Raw genomic sequence first — 25,184 nt, 5'->3', positions numbered from 1 at the left:
TCGGTTGCTTGTTTGAAAGTAGTTTGAAAGAAGCAAACGGTATGAAGCGAGTTCCCCTAAAAAGGGGAGTGAGGGGCAGAGCCCTCTGGCAAAGCAGTAACCTCCCCCACCCCTGGAGAAGCTACACAAACCCCCCTTCCCCCTCAATCAACCCCCCCTGAACACTGTACATCACTCCTCCTGTCCCCTGACCGTCCCATGGAAAGTCTGAGCCAACAATCAGTCAGAGGGCGTTGAGATAGCGCCCAGTCCCTCCCTGTCTCCTTTGATGTAGCTGCATCACTCTCCGGGCAGTAACTGAGCAAAAATGATCCATTTCATTGGAATGTGGAGAATATGAATGCTGGAACAGGGAAGCGTGGATTCAGTCTCAACCTCTGGAAGGAACACGATCCCACTTTTACCAGACCAAGGAAAACAACGGATAACAAAGTGTATAAGTTATAGGTAAATGTTGAGTTTAAACTATCGTTATGGTAAGTTGGTAGATTCCCGGGGCAGTGGTTGGGAGATTATTACAAAATGTTATTGCTGCTGCCCTCACTGTTACTGTACGTGGTGAGCAGTTCCTCGCTGTCAGCGACTCCAGGAGATCTGTACACCTCCCTGTTGAACATCCAAGGCGAAATAGCTGTGGAGAAGGTGCTTTTGCAGCATTTACAGACTTACATTGAAAACGAGATCTACAGAATGGACGATCTGAAACGGTAAGATTTTAATTGGCTCGGAATTAAGTCTATTTGTATTTATTTAATTTAGAAAAATTTTAGAAATTTAGAAACATTTTAGAAATGAAAAGTTAGAAAAAGTTTTAGCAGTTTCCCTGGTGAACATTGTTCTTAAAGAAAATCGGTTAAACTTTCATCCAGCATTTTAATTCACATTTCCCCTCTCCTTTCAGTTAGTTCGTTCAACTGAGTTGAGTTTACTTTTTCAGCCTTCGTTCGGCAGTTGCATCTTATCATGTCACATTTACAATAGTTCTTCCCTGAAACCATTAGGAAAACAAACAGCAACAAGGCGCTTCCTTCAGAAAAAAAGTGACCTAGCCCTTTGCAATTCAAACTGAGAAATATACTGGGCTCAATTTTAACCCATTAAAAACTCGCTCATTTACGCATTTAAAATCGTTATATGTCGCCTCGGTGCAGGACTTCTCCCAGAGATTTGAGACATTTAAACGAAGCTTTTTGATTTCAAAAGAGGAAACGCTGGAAAATCTCAGCAGGTCTGGCAGCATCTGTAAGAAGGGAAAGGAGCTGACGTTTCGAGTCCAGATTCCCCTTTGCCAAAGCTTTTTGATTTGCTTTCTTGCCCGTGAGATTTACAAATACTACAATTCTACCCAAGACTGTCAGGTCTGATGTAAGGTCTTAAGTGGAAAAGTGAATCGTGTGGAGGACGGAGAAGATCTGCAGAGAGATTTGGACAGGCTGAGTGAGTGGGCGAGGATATGGCAAATGGAGTATAACGTTGAGAAATGCGAGGTTATACACTTTGGAGGAAATAATAACAAATGGGATTACTATCTCAATGGAAACAAATTAAAACATGCTACCGTGCAAAGGGACCTGGGGGTCCTTGTGCATGAGACGCAAAAGCCCAGTCTGCAGGTACAACAGGTGATCAAGAAGGCAAATGGGATGTTGGCCTATATCGCGAGGGGGATAGAATATAAAAGCAGGGATGTCTTGATGCACCTGTACAGGGCATTGGTGAGGCCGCAGCTGGAATACTGTGTGCAGTATTGGTCCCCTTATATGAGGAAGGATATATTGGCATTGGAGGGAGTGCAGAGAAGGTTCACCAGGTTGATACCGGAGATGAGGGGTTTGGATTATGAGGAGAGGCTGAGGAGATTGGGTTTGTACTCGTTGGAGTTTAGAAGGATGAGGGGGGATCTTATGGAGACTTATAAGATAATGCGGGGGCTGGATAGGGTGGAGGCGGAGAGATTCTTTCCACTTAGTAAGGAAGTTAAAACTAGAGGACACAGCCTCAAAATAAAGGGGGGTCGGTTTAAGACAGAGTTGAGGAGGAACTTCTTCTCCCAGAGGGTGGTGAATCTCTGGAATTCTCTGCCCACTGAGGTGGTGGAGGCTACCTCGCTGAATATGTTTAAAGCGCGGATGGATGGATTCCTGATCGGTAAGGGAATTAAGGGTTATGGGGATCAGGCGGGTAAGTGGTACTGATCCACGTCAGATCAGCCATGATCTTATTGAATGGCGGGGCAGGCTCGAGGGGCTAGATGGCCTACTCCTGCTCCTATTTCTTATGTTCTTATGTTCTTAAGGTCTTGGCAAATTCCTAAAACTGTCAATTCCGCTGACATAGTCAGTCCTGAAGATGATTTATTTCTGTTCAATCCAAACTATTTCTTTTCGATTAATTTAGCTTGATTTCTTGTCTTTTCTCTTTCCATATTTAATAGGTGGCACAGTGGTTAGCACTGCTGCCTCACAGCACCAAGGACCTGGGTTTGATTCCCGGCTTGGGTCGCTGTCTGTGCGGAGTTTGCATGTTCTCCCTGTGTCTGCGTGGGTTTCCTCCGAGTGCTCCGGTTTTCTCCCACAGTCCGAAAGACGTGCTGGTTAGGTGCATTGGCCGAATGCACCTAACCAGCTCAGTGTAACTCAGTGTACCCGAACAGGAATGTGGCAACTAGGAGATTTTCACAGTAACTTCATTGAAGTGTTAATGTAAGCCTACTTGTGACACTAATAAATAAACTTTTTTTAAAAACTGGTTCAGGAAACAAATAGGTATTAATTAGCATCATTCTGAAAGTAATTTTAACTTGATTTTGTTTGAGTTATAGTCTGATTCGGATCAAACTTCAGTTTCCTTAGATGGGCTTGTATTTTAGGACATTGGTTGTTTTTAATGGTGGCATATCATTTACTGTTAAAATTCAAGTGAAGTGGCTGCCAAATGAGATAAGAGCCACATGCAGGCCAGACCAGGTAAGGATGGCAGATTTCCTTCCCTAAAGGGCATTAGTGAACCAGGTGGGTTTTGACAATTGATTACTGAGATTATTAATTGAATTTAAATTCCACCAGCTGCCATGTTGGGATTTGAACCAGTTTCCCCAGAGCATTATACTGGGCCTCTGGATTACTATCCAGTGACATTATAGTTACACCAATCTCTGTGATAAACTAAACTTGCAACACTCTTCCCAGCAGAATGAATAAAGGTTTTCGGTTGCATGACAAAGCAAATGTCATTAGGGGGATTACATGTCCTGATTTTCAACTCTGAACCTGTCCAAAAGAGAAAATGCTGGAAAATCTCAGCAGGTTATAGAGTCATAGAGGTTTACAGCCTGGCAGCATCTGTAAGGAGAGAAAGGAGCTGTTGTTTCAAGTCCAGATGACCCTTTGCTAGCTTTGACAAAGGGTCACCTGGACTCAAAAAGTCAGCTCTTTTCTCTCCTTGCAGATGCTGCCAGACCAACAAGAAGGTAGATGAGGGCAGTGCAGTTGATGTTATTCAGATGGACTTTAGCAAGGCCTTTGACAAGGTACCGCATGGTAGGTTGTTGCATAAGGTTAAATCTCACGGGATCCAGGGTGAGGTATCTAAATGGATATAAAATTGGCTTGATGACAGAAGTTGGTTGTAGAGGGTTGCTTTTCAAACTGGAGGCCTGTGACCAGTGGGTGTGCCTCAGGGATTGGTGCTGGGTCCACTGTTATTTGTCATTTATATTAATGATTTGAATGAGAATTTAGTAGGCATGGTTAATAAGTTTGCAGATGACACCAAGGTTGGTGGCATAGTGGACAGTGAAGAAGGTTATCTAGGATTGCAACGGGATCTTGATCAATTGGGCCAGTGGGCTGACAAATGGCAGATGGAGTTTAATTTAGATAAATGCGAGGTGATGCATTTTGGTTGTTCGAACCAGGGCAGGACTTATTCAGTTAATGGTAGGGCATTGTGGAGAGTTATAGAACAAAGAGATCTAGGGGTACAGGTTCATAGGTCTTTGAAAGTGGAGTCACAGGTGGACAAAGTGGTGAAGAAGGCATTCAGCATGCTTGGTTTCATTGGTCAAAACATTGCATACAGGAGTTGGGACGTCTTGTTGAAGTTGTACAGACATTGGTAAGGCCACACTTGGAATACTGTGTACAGTTCTGGTCATCCTATTACAGAAAGGATATTATTAAACTAGAAAGAGTGCAGAAAAGATTTGCTAGGATGCTACCGGGACTTGATGGTTTGAGTTATAAGAAGAGGCTGGATAGGCTGAGACATCTTTCCCTGGAGCGTAGAAGGCTTAGGGGTGATCTTATAGAGGTCTATAAAATAGTGAGGAGCATAGATCAGCTAGATAGTCAATATCTTTTCCCAAAGGTAGGGGAGTCTAGAACTAGAGGGCATAGGTTTAAGGTGAGAGGGGAGAGATACAAAAAGGTCCAGAGGGGCAATTTTTTCACGCAGAGGGTGGTGAGTGTCTGGAGGCCTATTTCCATGCTCTATGACTCTATGTCTCTATGACCTGCTGAGATTTTCCAGCATTTTCTCTTTTGGTTTCAGATTGCAGCATCCACAGTAATTTGCTTTTTTCTGAACCTGTCCAGTTCTTGTGACCATTCTGCTGTGTTTGTATATTTGTCACCTATCATTTTAATACTTATACCAATCTGGTGAGTGCCATGCTCCTGCCCAACAGTATAGGCACTCTGGCTCGGCTTATCTCTGTAAAACAGGCATAGCGGTCAGTGTGCATTTTATATTAAGTCCCTCATGTTGCCTGCAGCAAAGAAATCTGCTTGTAAACTTGCTATCCTGTTAATCTCCTCTGATCCATTCCAGCCATCAGCCCTGGTTTCCAGACAATAAACAACTGAGGTTGAATTTAAAATCAGATGACTCATAACCATAACCAAAGAGGTGAAACAAAAGAAGTAGGATTACTCCTAATGAGCTAAGCATTAATATCGATATCTAAATTATTTACAATTACTGTTTTCATGAAATATGTAACAAGTGGAGCAACCTTGAAATATGCAGAATATTCTTTACCTTAACTGTCTGCTCAGTTGTTTGATCAACTCATGAATGAGCTGGAACTTTCTCCAGTTTAACACTGGAGATTCTGAACCTTGATGTGGAGATGCCGGCATTGGACTGGGGTGAACACAATAAGAAGTCTCACAACACCAGGTTAAAGTCCAACAGGTTTATTTGGTAGCAAATACCATAAGCTTTCGGAGCGCTGCTTCTTCGTCAGATGGAGTGGAAATGTGCCCTCAAACAGTGCACAGAGACACAAAATCAAGTTACAGAATACTGATTAGAATGCGAATCCCTACAACCAGCCAGGTCTTAAAGATACAGACAATGTGGGTGGAGGGAGCATTAAGCACAGGTTAAAGAGATGTGTATTGTCTCCAGACAGGACAACCTGCAAGTCCAGGAGGCAAGCTGTGGGGCATTAATTGTGGGGCATTAATTAAATTGCCCCTATTAATATCTTGCCTCCTGGACTTGCAGGCTGTCCTGTCTGGAGACAATACACATCTCTTTAACCTGTGCTTAATGCTCCCTCCACCCACATTGTCTGTATCTTTAAGACCTGGCTGGCTGTAGGGATTTGCATTCTAATCAGTATTCTGTAACTTGATTTTGTGTCTCTGTGCACTGTTTGAGAGCACATTTCCACTCCATCTGACGAAGGAGCAGCGCTCCGAAAGCTTATGGTATTTGCTACCAAATAAACCTGTTGGACTTTAACCTGGTGTTGTGAGACTTCTTACTGGATTCTGAACCTTGCCAGAGATGGCGATGTGCATGAGCTTAACTATATAGGAGCTGTCAGTACCCCTTAATATATCAGGTAAAGCAGTTGCTAAGAGGCAGATTGCTGCGAACCATTTTATATAGACTTGCAGAAGAGTCTCCTGCACCAATTCATGTGGCATCTGTTTTGCTCACCTGCACACTTTAAACCCACGTCAAAATACCTTCAGTGCAGAACTGAGGATTTTCTTTAATTTAGGTCAGAGAAGGATAAATTATTGGCTGGTGTTTATTTACCGCATACAGACTTGGGGGTGGATTAAACTAATTAATGGATCAATACATATCACACTTGGAAAATGCTCTTCTGCCAAATAAACATGTTCCCAGTCAACAATTGTGAAGGACACATCAGCACAATGGGTGTCCGAGAAACACTGATATAGATCTCTTCACGGCTAGTACATTGAGGGTGATATGATCAATCTGGGCAAAGCAGGTTCTCCTTCATTAAACTACAGTTTTGCAATGTAGCAGCTTTCAGGCTGGTTGGTTAACTAATTTAGGTGGGACTAAATTTGTTCATAGAATCCCTACAGCGCAGAAGGCAGCCATTCGGCCCATTGAGTCTGCACCAACCACAATCCCACCCAGGTCCTATTCCCATAATCCCACATATTTACCGTGCTAAGCCCCCCCGACTCCAGGGTTAATTTAGCACGGCCAATCAATCTAAGTCGCAAATCTTTGGACCGTGGGAGGAAACCGGAGCGCCTGGAGGAAACCCACGCAGACACGGGGAGAATGTGCAAACTTCACACAGACAGTGACCCGAGGCTGGAATTGAACCCGGGCCCCTGGCACTATGAGGCAGCAGTGCAAACCACTGTGCCACCACGCCACCAATTTGGTCCCAACTTTACTGATTTGACCAGTAATATCGCTTGTGTTCTAATAAAGTCTCTTTATTAGGTAGATAAAGAGGCTAGAACACAAGAGATATTACTGGTCAAATCAGTAAACCTGGAACCAAATGGGCGGCATGGTGGCACAGTGGTTAGCACTGCTGCCTCACAATCTTTATTAACCTTTCCGATTCCATTGGCTGCTATACCTCAGCTCTCCCATTTACCTGAGTGAAAAGTAGGTTCTATCATTATCATTGACAATCCCAGGAGCACTAGCCCAGTGTATGATATAACCTTAACATTTTCATGTAGTCCCGCAGCAAAAGAAGATTCAGGTTTGATGTTTTTCAAAATTCATTCATGGGATGTGAGTGTTGCTGGCTAGGCCAGCATTTATTGCCCATCCCTAATTGCCCTTGGTGATGAACTGCCTTCTTGAACAGCTGCAGTATGTATGGTGTATGTACACCCACAGTGCTGTAAGGGAGGGAGATTAGGATTTTGAGCCGGCGACAGTGAAGGGATGGCGACATATTTCAAAGTTAGAAGCCTGAGTGACTTGGAGGGGAATTTCCAGGTGGTGGTGTTCCCTTGTATCTGCTGCCCTTGTCTTTCTAGATGGTAGTGGTTATGAGTTTGGAAGGTGCTATCAAAGGTGCTGACAAGTGGTGTTCCTCAGGGATCAGTGCTGGGATCTTTGCTGTTTGTAATATATACAAATGATTTGGAGGAAAATGTAACTGGATTGAGTAGTAAGTTTGCAAACGACACAGAGGTTGGTGGATTTGCGGATAGCAATGAGGACCATCGGAGGATACAGCAGGATATAGATCAGTTGGAGACTTGGGCGGAGAGATGGCAGATGGAGTTTAATCCAAACAAATGTGAGGTAATGCATTTTGGAAGGTCTAAATACAGATAGGAAATATACAGTAAATGGCAGGACCCTTAAGAGTATTGATAGGCAAAGGGATCTGAGTGCACAGGTACACAGGTCACTGAAAGTGGCAATGCAGGTGGAGAAGGTAGTCAAGAAGGCATACGGCATGCTTGCCTTCATCGGCCGGAGTATTGAGTTTAAAAATTGGCAAGCCATGTTGCAGCTTTGTAGAACCTTAGTTAGGCCGCACTTGGAATATAGTGTTCAATTCTGGTCGCCACGCTACCAGAAGGATGTGGAGGCTTTGGAGAGGGTACAGAAAAGATTTACGAGGATGTTGCCTGGTATGGAAGGCATTAGCTATGAGGAGATGTTGAGGAGATGTTGGAGAAACTTGGTTTGTTCTCACTGGAGCGACGGAGGTTGAGGGGAGACCTGATAGAAGTCTACAAGATTATGAGAGGCATGGACAGAGTGGATAGTCAGAAGCTTTTGCCCAGGGCGGAAGAGTCAATTACTAGGGGGCATAGGTTTAAGGTGCAAGCGGCAACCTTTAAAGGAGATGTAAGAGGCAGATTTTTCACACAGAGAGTAGTGGGTGCCTAGAACCCGTTGCCGGGGGAGGTAGTGGAAGCGGATACGGTAGTGACTTTTAAGGGGCGTCTTGACAAGTACATGAATGAGATGGGAATAAAGGGATATGGTCCCCGGAAGGGTAGGGGGTTTTAGTTAAGTCGGGCAGCATGGTCGGTGCAGGCTTGGAGAGCCAAAGGGCCTGTTCCTGTGGTGTAATTTTCTTTGTTCTTTGCTCTTTGCTCTTTGAACCTTAGTGAGTTTCTGCAGTGTACCTTGTAGATGGTGCATACTGGCTGCGATGGTGCCTCGGAGGTGGAGGGAGTGGATGTTTGTGGATGGGGTGCCAATCAAGTGGGCTGTTTTGTCCTGGATGGTGGTTAAGCTTCTTGAGTGTTGTTAGAGCTTCACTCATCTAAGCAAGTGGAGAGTATTCCATCACACTCTAGACTTGTGCCTTGTAGATGATGATGAACAGGCTTTGGGGAGTCAGGAGGCGAGTTACTCTCCACAGCCTTCCTCGCCTCTGACTTGCTCTTGTAGCCACAATATTTGTATGGCTAGTCCAGTTCAGTTTATGGTCAGTGGAAACCCCCAGAATGTAGATAGTGGAGGATTCAGCAATGGTCGTGCCACTGAATGTCAAGGGCTGATGGTTAGATTCTTTCTTGTTAGAGATGTTCATTGCCTAGCACTTGTGTGTCACCAATGTTACTTGTTGACTGTTCCTTCAGTTGCCCAGGTCTCAAGCTCTGGAATTCCCTCCCTACACCTCTGCATCTCTCTACCTCACTTTTCTCCTTTAAGGCACTCCTTTAAGCCTACCTCTTTGACCACAGTTTTGGACATCTGACTCAATGGGGGGAATCTTACCAAAAAATTCTAAGTCCAGAATGGGTGTGAAAATGGGGACCTGTTTTTTGGAGTGAGTTCAAATCCAGTATCTTGTCTCCTTAGTGCAGGTAAAAATGGGCTAAACCATTCCTCTCCTGTAGAGGAAGGGGCAGGGCTTAAATCACCAGCAAGCCTGCTGTAGCCGCAACAGGCGCCATTGCGCATGTGCAGAACTCTGTGGCTGCATATGCGCAATGGCATCCCGCAGAAGCCTGACAGGGCTGAGAGAGAGACCTGACAGGATCCCACTGTTGCAGCCAGCCTCGACTCAGCACCCCCCAGCTATCGCAGGGACCCGTGGCTGATCGCGTGTCCCACCCCGCCCAGAAATATCGCCCCTGCCTCCCCTCGCCACACAGACCAATCGCACCCCTTGTCCCTCCCCCACCGATCACCTGCAGAGTGTCAGCACGGCCCTCTCTCTCCCCTATCAATCACCTGCAGATCGGCACTGGGGCCCTCTCCATCACGCCCCATATCGATCGCAACTGCAAAGTGTGCAGCATTCTCCCCCCCCCCACCCCACCGACCAGTGCCCCAGTAGACCTCAGGCTGCCTCTGCCCAAAGGGACCCCCTTTGCCCCCAATCTCTCCGGGGGACCTCAATGGCCTACGGTTCTACTGGCGAGGCTATCATGACTGGTCCACGTTGCTGGGGACCAGCTGTAATTCTCGCTGGAGAGAACCTCTCCTGACGAGGCTACGGAGGCAAGTGAGTCCAGAGGATAGCGTCCCGGGCTCGCTAATCACAGGTTAAAGAAATGTAAATTAAATTTAAAGAATTTATTGAGCCTTGCACTAGAAATAGGTGTGAGGCTGACCTTGCTGGATATCCGGTGCCGATAACATTGCGAGATGCGTGAAATCAAGCGCGAACCCGATTTCTCGGCTCTCGTGCGATCTTACTGGCTTGCCTCGCACATTGGCCAGTGGGGCGCAATGGTAAGATCACCCTCAATATCTGTTTACGTAGCTCAATGTCATCCTGTTCTATAATGCTCCTCTGCAGTTGCTTGCGATATTTCATTACACTCAAGGTGCAATATATAGTTTATTGAAAATTGCATTGTGCATTTTGTCCACTTGAGGCTACCATGCACACATGTACCAGCGGAGGGAGTCTGCTAGAATACGATAATAAAGGATTATTATCATATTATTATCGAAACTTAAGCAAGGAGTAAGAAGGGCTAAAAGGGGTCATGAAAAAGCATTGGCCAGCAGGATTAAAGAAAATCCCAAGACTTTTTATACATATATAAAGAGCAAGAGGGTAGCCAGGAAGAGGGTTGGCCCACTCAAGGACAAGGGAGGGAATCTATGCGTGGAGCCAGAAGAAATGGGCGAGGTATTAAATGAGTACTTTGCATCAGTATTCACCAAAGAGAAGGACTTGGTGGATGATGAATCTGGGAAAGGATGTGTAGATATTTTGAGTCATGCTGAGATCAAAAAGGAGGAGGTATTGGGGTTCTTGAGAAACATTAAGGTAGACAAGTCCCAGGGCCTGATGGGATATACCCCAGAATACTGAGTGAGGCAAGGAAGGAAATTGCTGGGGCCTTGAGAGAAATCTTTGTATCCTCACTGGCTACAGGGGAGGTCCCAGAGGATTGTAGAATAGCCAATGTTGTTCCTTTGTTTAAGAAGGGTAGCAAGAATAATCCAGGTAATTACAGGCCGGTGAGCCTTACTTCAGTGGTAGGGAAATTATTGGAGAGGATTCTTCGAGACAGGATTTATTCCCACTTGGAAATAAGTGGACGTATTAGTGAGAGGCAACATGGTTTTGTGAAGGGGAGGTCATGTCTCATGAACTTGGTCGAGTTTTTCGAGGAAGTGTCGAAAATGATTGATGAGGGTAGGGCGGTGGATGTTGTCTACATGGACTTCAGTAAGGTCTTTGACAAGGTCCCTCATGGCAGACTGGTGCAGAAGGTGAAGTCGCATGGGATCAGAGGTGAGCTAGCAAGGTGGATACAAAACTGGCTCGGTCAAAGAAGGTAAGAGTTTTAACAACACCAGGTTAAAGTCCAACAGGTTTATTTGGTAGCAAATGCCATTAGCTTTCCAAGCGCTGCTCCTTCGTCAGATGGTGTGGATATCTGCTCTCAAACAGGGCATACAGAGACACAAAATCAAGTTACAGAATACTGATTAGAATGCGAATCTCTACAACCAACCAGATCTTAAAGATACAGACAATGTGGGTGGAGGGAGCATTAAGCACAGGTTAAAGAGATGTGTATTGTCTCCAGACAGGACAGCCAGTGCGATTCTGCAAGTCCAGGACGCAAGCTTATGTCACACTGATAGTGTGACATAAATCCAAGATCCCGGTTTAGGCCATCCTCATGTGTGCGGAACTTGGCTATTAGTTTCTCTTACTGTGTTTACCCCAGTCCAATGCCGGCATCTCCACATCATGACTACCATCGGTCAAAGAAGACAGCGGGTAGCAGTGGAAGGGTGCATTTCTGAATGGAGGGCTGTGACAAGTGGTGTTCCTCAGGGATCAGTGCTGGGACCTTTGCTGTTTGTAATATATATAAATGATTTGGAGGAAAATGTAACTGGATTGATTAGTAAGTTTGCGGACGACACAAAGGTTGGTGGATTTGCGGATAGCAATGTGGACAGCAGGATACAGATCAGTTGGAGACTTGGGCGGAGAGATTGCAGATGGAGTTTAATCTGGACATCTGGCAGCACGGTAGCACAGTGGTTAGCACTGCTGCTTCACAGCTCCAGGGACCTGGGTTCGATTCCCGGCTTTGGTCACTGTCTGTGTGGAGTTTGCACATTCTCCTCGTGTCTGCGTGGGTTTCCTCCGGGTGCTCCGGTTTCCTCCCACAGTCCAAAGATGTGCAGGTTAGGTCAATTGGCCATGCTAAAATTGCCCCTTAGTGTCCTGAGATGCGTAGGTTAAAAGGATTAGCAGGTAAATGTGTAGGGATATGGGGATAGGGCCTGGGTGGGATTGTGGTCGGTGCAGACTCGATGGGCCCAGTGGCCTCTTTCTGCATTGTAGGGTTTCTATGAAATGTGAGGTAATGCATTTTGGAAGGTCTAATACAGATAGGAAATATACAGTAAATGGCAGAATCCTTAAGAGGCAAAGGGATCTGGGTGCACAGGTACACAGGTCACTGAAAGTGGCAATGTAGGTGGAGAAGGTAGTCAAGAAGGCATTCGGCATGCTTGCCTTCATTGGCCGGGGCATTAAGTTTAAAAATTGGCAAGTCATGTTGCAGATTTATAGAACCTTAGTGAGGCTGTACCTGGAATACAGTGTTCAATTCTGGTCGCCACACTACCAGAAGGATGTGGAGGCTTTGGGGAGGGTACAGAAAAGATTTACCAGGATGTTGCCTGGTATGGAGGGCATTAGCTATGAGGAGATGTTGGAGAAACTTGGTTTGTTCTCACTGGAGCAACGGAAGTTGAGGGGAGACCTGATAGAAGCCTACAAGATTATGAGAGGCATGGACAGAGTGGATAGTCAGAAGCTTTTTCCCAGGGTGGAAGAGTCAATTACTAGGGAGCATAGGTTTAAGGTGCGAGGGGCAAGGTTTAAAGGAGATGATGTACGAGGCAGATTTTTTACACAGAGAGTGGTGGGTGCCTGGAACCCGTTGCTGGGGGAGGTAGTGGAAGTGGATACGGTAGTGACTTTTAAGGGGCGTCTTGACAAATACATGAATAGGATGGGAATAGAGAAATATAGTCCCTGGAAGGGTAGGGGGTTTTAGTTAAGTCGGGCAGCACGGTCGGTGCAGGCTTGGAGGGCCGCAGGGCCTGTTCCTGTGCTGTAATTTTCTTTGTTCTTTGTCCTTTGTCCTTTGATTCATGTTCAACAGCTTGTACGGTTCAAATTCTAAATGTCTCTGTCTGGTTATGAAACAGCTTTTGTTCCAAGAACTTCATACTGTATAAAAAACAAGTTGTTGCTATTGTTTCCAGTGTAATAAATTGAATTCATTGTCGTCTTGTGTTGCACATAAGTCTGCAAAGCCCCATGCCAATATTGTGATAAATATCTAGCTCATGGTTGACATTAATATTTGCTGTTAATTTAACTGGGAATATTAATGCTTAATGGAAAAAATGGGATAAATGCAGCTTGGAGTACATTACAGTTAAAAGGTTGGGGCCATGCTGATTTAAGGGGTTAGCAAACTGCTAGAAAGTTAAGATCATAGAACATCAACTGGCTTACTTAGCTGGCGAACTGGTGATATGATGTCTACACTGCTTCCAAAGAAGTGCAGTCCAGAAAGTTGTTTGGCTTTGGGAGAAAGAACTAAATTAGTTTAAAAGTGTTCAGTGGACCCTGAAATATAGCATTGTCATTGATTTGGGCACAGCTGAAGCCGGTTGTCTGGTTTTAATTTATCTGAGTAAGGGCGGCACAGTGGTTAGCACTGCTGCCTCACAGCGCCAGGGACTCGGGTTCGATTCCTGGCTTGGGTCACTGTCTGTGTGGAGTTTGCACGTTGGGTTTCCTCTGGGTGCTCCGGTTTCCTCCCACAGTCTGAAAGACATACTGGTTGGGTACATTGACCCGAACAGGCGCCGGACTGTGGCGACTAGGGGAATTTCACAGTAACTTCATTGCAGTATTAATGTAAGCCTTACTTATGACTAATAAATAAACTTTATTCTGCAGCAGGGGAAGAAACTATAATGAAAGGCTGCTACTGTTAGCAGGCTCCAGGCAGTTAGGGCCTGAAGAAGCCCTGGGAGATATTCTGTGCAGTTAGAGCTCAGAAGAAGTCTTGGGGAGCTGGCAAGGTGACAAAAGGTCACTGATTACATGCTAGAAAGAGTTAGGGCTCTGGGAAAGCGGTGGGAGCCATGTCTAGCTTGGCGCAGAGAAACCCAGGGCAGTGCCAGCTTAGTGAAGCTAGCAGTCTGTGAAAATGTTGGAACTGTGTTGATGATTAGAGATGGAAGTGCAGCTTTGTGAATGTTGTGAAACACAGTCTCAGGAGAAGAGATTGAACTCACAGGAAGTGAGAAGTCATTGAAACAGCCTGAGCCAGAACAACATTTGAGGGAATTTTGAGGCTAGATATTTGAAAGTGAAGAACTGAAATTTAATGGGACTTTGTAACTCACAGTGGTCACTGACATCTGGGTGAGTTGCTGAGAATTCTGTTAGATCTGTCTTGGTCAGATTTTCTATTTCATGTGCAGTGTAGTGTGTTCAATCACAGTTTGCTTGTTAATTCACATTCACTGGCATGATGGCACAGTGGTTAGCGACCCAGGTTCGATTCCCGGCTTGGGTGACTGTCTGTGTGGAGTTTGCACATTCTCCTCGTGTCTGTGTGGGTTTCCTCCGAGTGCTCCGGTTTCCTCCCATAGTCCAAAGATGTGCGGGTTAGGTGGATTGGCCACGCTAAATTGCCCCTTAGTGTCAGGGGGACAAGCTGGGGTAAATAAATGGGGTTATGGGGATAGGGCCTGGGTGGGATTGTGGTCGGTGCAGACTCGATGGGCCGAATGGTCTCCTGCACTGTAGGATTCTATGATTTTATGGTTCTATACTTCATTTAAATTCCGAATGTTAGACTATAAGAGATTGTTTCATTTTTCTGACTTTGTATAGTAAAGTTTATTTTGTTTAAAACTTGGGAATCTTTTGGCTTTATTCTCCTCGTGGGTAACTGGGATTTCAAACTTTTTCAGCTTTAAACAAAACATTACTCGTCTCTAACCAGAGGGTAACAAATATCCTTCCCTATGTTAGGGGTAAATTTTCTGGTCCCACTCACCACGGGAATTGTTGCAACTGGGACAGAAAAGTTGACGGACTGTTTAAAGGTCCATTGACCTTGGGTGGAAATTTCCGCTTTTGGGGCGGAAACAACTGGAAAATCCCACCCTTTTCGCCCATACTTCTTGGGTCATCTGTGGTGTTCACCAGAGCTCAGTCCTTGCCTCTTTCCCCTATTCAATATTCATTATTTACATATTATTGATCAACAATTTAATCCGCAAATGTAGATAAACTTTTAATCATAGAATCCCTGCGGTGCAGGAGGAGGCCATTCGGCCCATCGAGTCTGCACCGACCACAATCCCACCCAGGCCCCATCCCCATAACCTCACGCATTTGCCCTAGCTAGACCCCTGACAATAAGGGACAATTTAGCATGGCCAATCCATCTAACCTGCACATCTTTGGCGTGTGGGAGGAAACCGGAGCACCCGGAGGAAAATCAAGTAGACACGGGGAGAATGTGCGGACTCTGCACAGACAGTGACCCAAACTGGGAATTGAACCTGGGTCCCTAGCGCTGTGAGGCAGCAGTGCTAACCGCTGTGCCACCGTGCTATCCACTTTTATGCGGATGGAATTAAATTCTACTTTTCCGTCGTTACCACAGTCTCCAAGATTGTTACTATACTTTCTCACTTCCTGCCTGAATTCAAGTCATGGATCATTTGAAATTTTTTCCAGCTCCAAATTGGCAAAAGCAAAACCATCCTTTTGGTTTCCATTAGTATCGGATTCCATCTCACCGACCTTTTGGATTCCTCTCTGATTGAATTTCAGTGTTCTCTTCCACCTTGAGTTATGTTTGTCACCCTTTGCCTGGTCTGCGGCCGTGACACTGATGACCTAGACCCAGTCCCTCCTCCCTCTGCTGCTGAAATCCAAACTCACATCTTCATCATCTGGAGGATTCAGTGCATGAACACAGCTCCCTTCTCTTCAGAGCCCTGTGCCAATGCCCTTTCCAATCACATATGGTATGCTTGCCTTTATAGGACGGGGTATAGAGTATAAAAGCTGGAGTCTGATGATGCAGCTGTATAGAACGCTGGTTAGGCCACATTTGGAGTACTGCGTCCAGTTCTGGTCGCCGCACTACCAGAAGGACGTGGAGGCGTTAGAGAGAATGCAGAGGAGGTTTACCAGGATGTTGCCTGGTATGGAGGGTCTTAGCTATGAGGAGAGATTGGGTAAACTGGGGTTGTTCTCCCTGGAAAGACGGCGAATGAGGGGAGATCTAATAGAGGTGTACAAGGTTATGAAGGGGATAGATAGGGTGAACAGTGGGAAGCTTTTTCCCAGGTCGGAGGTGATGATCACGAGGGGTCACGGGCTCAAGGTGAGAGGGGCGAAGTATAACTCAGATATCAGAGGGACGTTTTTTACACAGAGGGTGGTGGGGGCCTGGAATGCGCTGCCAAGTAGGGTGGTGGAGGCAGGCACGCTGACATCGTTTAAGACTTACCTGGATAGTCACATGAGCAGCCTGGGAATGGAGGGATACAAACGATTGGTGTAGTTGGACCAAGGAGCGGCACAGGCTTGGAGGGCCGAAGGGCCTGTTTCCTGTGCTGTACTGTTCTTTGTTCTTTGTTCTTTGTTCACTCCCTCCCTTGTCAAGCTCCACTGGCTCACTGTGTCCTCGGGCAATTAACATCTTTGCCCTCATCTGCAAGCCCTTCCATCTATGTTCCAGTCACATGTGCTTGTCTGCATTTGCTCCCACTCTGTCTCAGGCTTACTGCCTCTCCCGTTATTTAAACTCCAATATAATAGGCCAGCTAATCATTCAATCACTGCACTTTGGAGTTCTCTTACAATAAAATTTCCCTCTGTCTCCAAGTCTCCTGAACCCCACCGCAGACTGGAGGAACAGCAGCACCTCATCTTTCGATTGGACACTTTACAGCCTTCTGGGCTGAACACTGAGTTCAACAATTTCAGAGCATAAACCCTCCCCTCCAACTTCACCCCATTTCCACTTATTTTACTTCATTTCTTCTTTTCATCTCATTCATCCATTTTTATCGAGAGAGGCGAGGGAAGAAATTGCTGAAGCCTTGGCTAAAATCATTGTATCCTCTTTAGCCACGGGCAAAGTACCAGGGGATTGGAGAGTAGGTAACATTGTTCCTCTGTTTAAGATGTGCAGAAGAGACAATCCGGGAAATTACAGGCCGGTGAGCCTTACATCGGTGGTGGGGAAATTATTGGAGATGATTCTTAGGGACAGGATGTACTCACATCTGGAAGAGAATAGGCTTATTAGTGGTTAGCAGCATGGTTTTGTGAAAGGGAGGTCGTGTCTCACAGACTTGATTGAGTTCTTTGAGGAAGTGACAAGAAGAATTGACCAGGGCAGGGCAGTGGATGTTGTATACATGGACTTTAGTAAAGCCTTCGATAAAGTTCCTCATGGCAGGCTGACACAGAAGGTGAATTCATATGGGATCCAAGGTGAGCTGGTAAGATGGATACAAAACTGGCTTGGACATAGAAAGACATTTGGACATAGAAAGCAGAGAGTAGCAGTGGAAGGATACTTTTCTAACTGGAGGCCTGTGACAAGCGGTGTTCCACAAGGATCAGTGCTGGGGCCTCTGTTGTTTGTAATATGTATAAATAATTTGGAGGAAAATGTAGGTATTCTGATAAGTAAATTTTCAGATGATACAAAAATTGGGGGAGTAGCGGATAGGGAGGAGGATTGTCAGAGGATACAGCAGGATATCAATCAGCTGGAGATCTGGGCCAAAAGATGGCAGATGGAATTTAAACCAGACAAATGTGGTGCAATTTGGAAGGTCTACTGCAGAAGGAAAGTATACAGTAAATGGTAGAGCCCTTAGAAATATTAGCATACAGAGGGATCTGGGTGTGTAAATCCACAGTTCCCTGAAGGTGGCAACTCAGGTGGACAAGGTGGTCAAGAAGGCGTATGGCATACTGGCCTTCATCGGTCGGGGCGTTGAGTGTAGGAATTGGAAGATCATGTTGCAGCTGTATAAGACTTTGGTTGGCCGCATTTTGGAGTATTGTGTACAATTCTGGTTGCCACACCACCGGAAGGATGTTGATGCATTGGAAAGGGTGCAGAAGAGATTTGCCAGGATGAAGAAAGGTTGATCAATCTTGGATTGTTTTCATTGGAGTGTCGGACGATGAACAAAGAACAAAGAAAATTACAGCACAGGAACAGGCCCTTCAGCCCTCCAAGCCTGCACCGACCATGCTGCCTGACTTAACTAAAACCCCCTACGCTTCCGGGGACCATCTCCCTCTATTCCCATCTCATTCATGTACTTGCCAAGACGCCCCTTAAAAGTCACTACCGTATCCGCTTCCACTACCTCCCCCGGCAACGGGTTCCAGGCACCCACCACTCTCTGTGTAAAACATCTGTCTCGTACATCTCTTTTAAAACTTGCCCCTCACACCTTAAACCTATGCCCCCTAGTAATTGACTCTTCCATCGTGGGAAAAAGTTTCTGACTATCCTCTCTGTCCATGCCTCTCATAATCTTGTAGACTTCTATCAGGTCTCCCCTCAACCTCCGTCGCTCCAGTGAGAACAAACTAAGTTTCTCCAACCTCTCCTCATAGCTAATGCCCTCCATACCAGACAACATCCTGGTAAATCTTTTCTGTACCCTCTCCAAAACCTCCACATCCTTCTGGTAGAGTGGCGACCAGAATTGAACACTATATTCCAAGTGCGGCCTAACTAAGGTTCTATAAAGCGTCAACATGACTTGCCAATTTTTAAACTCAATACCCAGACCGATGAAGGCTACCTTCTCCACCTGCATTGCCACTTTCAGTGACCTGTGTACCTGTGCACCCAGATCCCTTTGCCTATCAATACTCTTAAGGGTCCTGCCATTTACTGTATATTTCCTATCTGTATTAGACCTGAAGGGATGAAGGGAAACCTGATAGAGATTTACAAGATTGTGACAGGTTTGGATAGAGTGGATAGTCAGAGTCTTTTTCCCAGGGTCAAAGGGTCAATTACTCGGAAGCATAGGTTGAGAGTGAGAGGGGGAAAGTTTAAAAGAGATAAAGGGGCACGTTTTTCACACAGAGGGTGGTGAATGCCTGGAACGTGCTGCTGGAGGAGGTGGTGGAAGCAGATTCTATAACAACGTTCAAGGGACATCTGGATAGATAATGAAAGGCAGGGAATAGAGGGATATGGACCAGATAAATGCAAGAAAATATTAGATTAGTGAGGCATCTGTGTCGGCACAGACTTGGTGGGCTGAAGGGCCTGTTCCTGTTCTTTGTTTATCACTCTTCACTCTCACTTCCATTTTATACTTTTCCATTCTCGCTCTCCATCTTGCCCCCCGCCCCCACCCCTTTCAGGGCAACTGCCACATTCCTCAGGAAGCCCCTCTATCTGTACCTCTGTTCTCCATTCACACATTCTGATCTCTTAAGTGACATGATTAGCATCTCTTTCAGCCTTCATCATCATCATTTACATTCCCTTTGTCCGATTACAGCCTGCCTCCCACCCTCATTGTATAAATCTCTTCTGATTTTCTTTGCTCTTAGCTCTGACGAAGGGTCACCCAGACTCACAATGTTGGCTCTACTCTCTCTCCACAGATGCTGTCAGACCTGCTGAGATTTTCCAGCATTTTTCTGTTTTTGCTCCTAAAATCCCAACTCAACAGTGCGTTCAGTCTCACCTACCCTGGTGAAATTCCTGATTCTCATACTGTGGTAAACCACTGTTAAGCTATTGCCTGTGTGTGTATGTGTGACATGCCTGGACACGCCCCTGCCGGCCCTGCCTGAGACTCCTCCCCCCCTGGTCCAGGTATAAAGGGGATTGCTCCCAACCCCCCTGCTTCAGTCGCCGGACCAGTTCATCAGCATGCGTGTGCTCCAAGTCTTTTGCGAATAAAAGCCTATTTGTTCTTGCGTACTAACTAGTCGTCGCTTAATTGATAGTGCATCACATACAATGGCTGGAATTTTACCGGCACGCCCGCCCCGATTCCGGGGGCGGGTGAGGCGCGGAGGACGGCATTCTCCGTTGGTCCCGGGCGGGATCGTACAAACCTTGGGCGGACATTCAGTGAAATTCCGCCCAATACGTTCACCTCTTTGCATTGTGAAATGCTCCAAAACTTTGTTTTCTTTTACCGGAGGTGTGTTATGGAAATACAAGTTATTGTTCTTTCTTGTCATGTATCGCGCTGCGGCTTTGTCCATCATTTCATTACCATTGTGCAGGTTGTTCTAGAAATGCTCTCCAATTCATTTTCAACAGAAGGGGTCGATTCAATTTGTTCACTGTCCCTTCCAAATTATTTTGTTTTTCCTGTTATCGGTCTTGTCAATCTCTTTGCATTGCAGATTTTATGAAAAGGTTAAGGCGTTGCACAGCAATATTTATCAGGAACCTGTGAAAGCAATATCAAACCCTTTGTTCGCTTACACCCTTATAAAGAGGTTGCAGATTGACTGGCAAAATATTGTACATAGCAATGAAGCCATCGAGAATATCCAAGGTAAATCCTTAAGTTTCAATGTTAACATTTTTAAAAACTTCATATGTAAAGCGATTAGAATCGTACAACTATTTTATTAAACGGTATAACATAATTGAATTCATTTACCTGTGTAATTACAAAAACAATTTTCAGTGCTTTCATTTCTGCCCCTCCTTATCCATTGCGTTACATCCAGACATTAGCACATTGCTGCATCTTTGGCTCGTAGTTCAAAACCCTGTGGGTTTGAACATTTTTGGTTTTCATGCTCCATGAACTAGCATCTCCTGTGGTTTCAGATCTAGAACCAGATTTCTGCTCGATCTTACCACAGGCCAGGCAGTGAAAATTTTAAAAATCATTACTGGCTAGTTGATTCCTTTTTTGTTTTAGAACATCGCTGCGTTTAATATATGGTGATAATACGCCGGTGGAATACAATAAGCCAATTCAAATCCTTCTTTCAATTTGTTTTCATGCAGTGGAAATTGCTTTTTTTATTATTTATTAGTGTCACAAGTAGGCTTACATTAACACTGCAATGAAGTTACTGTGAAAATCCCCTAGTCGCCACACTCCGGCACCTGTTTGGGTACACTGAGGGAGAATTTAGCATGGCCAATGCACCTAACCAGCACATATTTCGGACTGTGGGAGGAAACCGGAGCACCCGGAGGAAACCCACACAGACACGGGGAGAACGTGCAAACTCAGCACAGACAGTGACCCAAGCCGGGAATCAAACCTGGATCCCTGTGAGGTAGCAGTGCTAACTACTGTGCCACCATGCCGCCCACTGTTAATTGTCTGGAAGGCACTAAAAGCCAACCACTTGTCCACTAGACTGGGCAGGCATGGCAAGTTCCCTTCCCTGAAGGGCATGAGTTAACCAGTTGGGTTTTTACAAAACTCTGGCAGTTCTGCAGCCTCTTTTTCTGATTCTAATCCACACCTTGTTTTGCTGGGATTTGAATTCAAGATTTTCCAGGCTGCTGGTGCTAAAACCACTAGGCGGCCACACTAAAATCACCGCCACAGCTCATGTCCGTTGATCAAGCACTATTCATTGTTTATTTGTGGTCAGAACCTTCAAAGTAAATGCAGTAAGTGGAGATCAATTTAGTACTATATAGGGGCAGAGTTCTGAGGCCTGACCTCGGCAAGGGCAAGAGTGTAAAACGCAGTGAGCCATTCAAAACTCCATTGATTGAGGTGGGAATGGAAAATCTTGCTGGTGGGAGGGGCTGTAAAATTCCACCCAATGATTCCATTCAGCCCTTCAAGTTCTGTGTGAGCTAACTGCTAGAGAAATCTATATCAAATCTCACTATCCTTTTACCCTGTGTCTGCTTGAAGCATTTATCTGCTGTTCACTTAGACGATGCAATGATACCAGTCGCAGCTGTTGCTTGTAGTAAATAATCCTAACTTCATCTTCCCAATTCCTTGTTGACAATTTTATATTGACACTCACTTGTCAGTGGCTTTTCGATAAGAAGAAAAGCCTTTTTTCTTTTCACCCGATAAAAAATCCTTTACAATTCAAAGAAGCCTCTGTTAGATCACCACTTAGTCTTTAATCCAGTCAAAAATACCCCAAGAAATCAAATCTTCCCCCATAATTATAGCTTCTCATCAAAGGTATCTGAACAGAAAATGTTAACAATATCAGTGAATATTTTTAAAAATTCGTTCATGGGATGTGGGCATTGCTGACTGGGCCAGCATTTGTTGCTCATCTCTGAGGGCATTTTAAAGAGTCAACCACATTGCTGTGGGTCTGGAGTAGGCCAGACCAGGTAAGGATGGCAGATTTCCTTCCCTAAAGGACATTAGTGAACCAGATGGGTTGTTTTTATGACAATTGTCAATGGTTTCACAGTTAACAGTAGATGCTTAATTCCAGATTTTTATTAATTTCAAATTTCACCATCTGCCGTGGTGGGATTCAAACCCAGGTCCCCAGATCATTACCCTGGGTCTCTGGATTAAAGTTTATTTATTAGTCACAAGTAAGGCTTACATTAACACTGCAATGAAGTTACTGTGAAATTCCCCTCGTCGCCACAGTCCAGCGCCCGTTCGGGTCAATGCACCTAACCAGCCCAATCACCTTACTAGCCCAATGACAATATCACTACGCCACCGCCTTCCCTACAGTGCAGAAGAGATCATTCGGCCCATGAAGTTTGCACCCATTCTCTGACTGAGTATCTTACCTAGACCCTCTCCCCCACCCTATCCTCATAACCCCACACATTTTCATTGGCTAATCCATCGAACCTATATATCTTGGGACACGAAGTAGCAATTTGCCATGGCCAGTCCACCTAATCTGCACATCTTTGGACTATCGGAGGAAACCTGAGTTGGGCCGTGGGGCCTGTTTCCATGATGTACACAAAGAACAAATGACAAAGAAAATTACAGCACAGGAACAGGCCCTTCGGCCCTCCAAGTCTGCACTGACCATGCTGCCCGACTTAACTAAAACACCCTACCCTTCGAGGGATCATATCCCTCTATTCCCATCCTATTCATGTATTTGTCAAGACGCCCCTTAAAAGTCACTACCGTATCCGCTTCCACCATCTCCCCCGGCAACGAATTCCAGGCATCCACTATCTCTGTGTAAAAAATCTGCCTCGTACATCTCCTTTAAACTTTGCCCCTCACACCTTAAACCTGTGCCCCCTAGTAATTGACCCTTCCACCCTGGGAAAAAGCTTCTGACTATCCACTCTGTCCATGCCTCTCATAATCTTGGAGACTTCTATCAGGTCACCCCTCAACCGCCGTCATTCCTGTGAGAACAAACCAAGTTTCTCCAACATCTCCTCATAGCTAATGCCCTCCATACCAGGCAACATCCTGGTAAATCTTTTCTGTACCCTCTCCAAAGCCTCCACATCCTTTTGGTAGTGTGGCGACCAGAATTGAACACTATATTCCAAGTGCGGCCTAACTAAGGTTCTATAAAGCTACAACATGACTTGCCAATTTTTAAATTCAATGCCCCGGCCGATGAAGGCAAGCATGCCGTATGCCTTCTTGACTACCTTCTCCACCTGCATTGCCACTTTCAGTGACCTGTGTACCAGTACACCCAGATCCCTTTGCCTATCAATACTCTTAAGGGTTCTGCCATTTACTGTATATTTCCTATCTGTATTAGACCTTCCAAAATGCATTACCTCACATTTGTCCGGATTAAACTCCATCTGCCATCTCTCCGCCCAAGTCTCCAACTGATCTATATCCTACTGTATCCTCTGATGGTCCTCATCGCTATCCACAAATCCACCAACCTTTGTGTCGTCTGCAAACTTACCAATCAAACCAGTTACATTTTCCTCCAAATCATTTATATATATTACAAACAGCAAAGGTCCCAGCACTGATCCCTGAGGAACACCACTTGTCACAGCCCTCCATTCAGAAACGCACCCTTCCACTGCTACCCTCTGTCTTCTTTGACCGAGGCAGTTTTGTATCCACCTTGCCAGCTCACCTCTGATCCCATCCGACTTCACCTTCTGCACCAGTCTGCCACCTCTATGATGTACACCCAGTGGAAACCCAGAGGAGAATGTGCACAAACTCCACATAGACAGTCACCCAAGGCTGGAATCGAATTCAGGAACCTGGCACTGAGGGGCAGCGGTGCTAACCACTGTGTCACCATGCCACCCACAAACATTTTATAGTGAAATAATTCAATGTACTAAATTTCCCAACAAGAACACATTACATATTGTTAGAGAATGTGTATTTAGGCAATCATTATAAATATGATCAGGGTTGTAATCATAGATCATAGAATCCCCGCAGTGCAGAAGGAGGCCATTCAGCCCATCAAGTCTGCACTGACCACAATCCCATCCAGGCCCTATCTCCATAACCCCTAGCTAGTCTCCCTGACACTAAAGGGCAGTTTAGCATGGCCAATCCACCTAACCCGCACATCTTTGGACTGTGGGAGGAAACCTACGCAGACACGGGGAGAGCGTGCAAACTCCACACACAAACAGTGACCTGAGGCCGGGAATCGAACCCGGGTCCCTGACGCTGTGAGGCAGCAATGCTAACCACTGTGCCACCGTGCTGCCCCTTGTCTGCAGTGGGGGCGGCACGGTAGCACAGTGGTTAGCACTGCTGCTTCACAGCTCCAGGGTCCCGGGTTCGATTCCCGGCTCGGGTCACTGTCTGTGTGGAGTTTGCACATTCTCCTCGTGTCTGCGTGGGTTTCCTCCGGGTGCTCCGGTTTCCTCCCACAGTCCAAAGATGTGCAGGTTAGGTTGATTGGCCAGGTTATAAATTGCCCCTTAGAGTCCTGGGATGCGTAGGTTAGAGGGATTAGCGGGTAAATATGTGGGGGTAGGGCCTGGGTGGGATTGTGGTCGGTGCAGACTCGATGGGCCGAATGGCCTCCTTCTGCACTGTAGGGTTTCTATGATTAGTTAAATGCAAAGGAATCCAAAATAAATCTTCACCGCTGAAAGACCACAGCACACCTGGAAAATCTGTCAATATCTTTGCATGCTAATTGTGCAAATGGAATCGCTGCCAATGCAGTGAGGTCAAACACCTCATCAAACAGTCCTGCGCAACATAATTATTGCAAAAAAAGGAATTAGATAAGTGCTTGAGGGGAAAGAGTTTGCAGGGTTACGGGGAAAGGAATGCAGCTTGAGTGAAATAGCATACGAATATTTATACATAGATTTTAACTCACTCAAAACCCAATCCTTTACATAGAGTTAAAATCAGGCACATGAAGTCTGTCACTCTTCCTTCACAAGTTGTGACTGACAGGCAGCTTCCAATAATCATTTTTTATATCAGCGAGTGGAATTCAGGTGTGCGATTCAGTTATTTTT

The 25,184-nt window shown here is 45.5% G+C and overlaps 1 protein-coding gene across 2 annotated transcripts in view; it reads left to right on the top strand.

Annotated features, from left to right (window-relative positions):
* The first annotated feature begins 217 nt into the window (after positions 1–217).
* p4ha3 (prolyl 4-hydroxylase, alpha polypeptide III) overlaps positions 218–25,184 on the top strand; it is an 87,513-nt gene continuing 62,546 nt past the window's right edge. Inside the window, exons 1-2 of one of the 2 annotated variants that reach the window (XM_078222869.1) lie at positions 218–447; positions 20,168–20,322. In XM_078222869.1, coding sequence (XP_078078995.1) covers positions 341–447; positions 20,168–20,322 — 262 coding nt within the window. In that variant the 5' untranslated portion in view covers positions 218–340. Of the gene's footprint in view, positions 708–20,167; positions 20,323–25,184 lie in introns of both variants that reach the window. The other variant, XM_078222868.1, reaches the window with a different exon arrangement.

The sequence above is a fragment of the Mustelus asterias genome, chromosome 10 (assembly GCF_964213995.1).
Source record: "Mustelus asterias chromosome 10, sMusAst1.hap1.1, whole genome shotgun sequence".
NCBI classification, from domain to species: Eukaryota; Metazoa; Chordata; class Chondrichthyes; order Carcharhiniformes; family Triakidae; genus Mustelus; species Mustelus asterias.
This window is presented reverse-complemented; position numbering and strand designations above follow the sequence as displayed.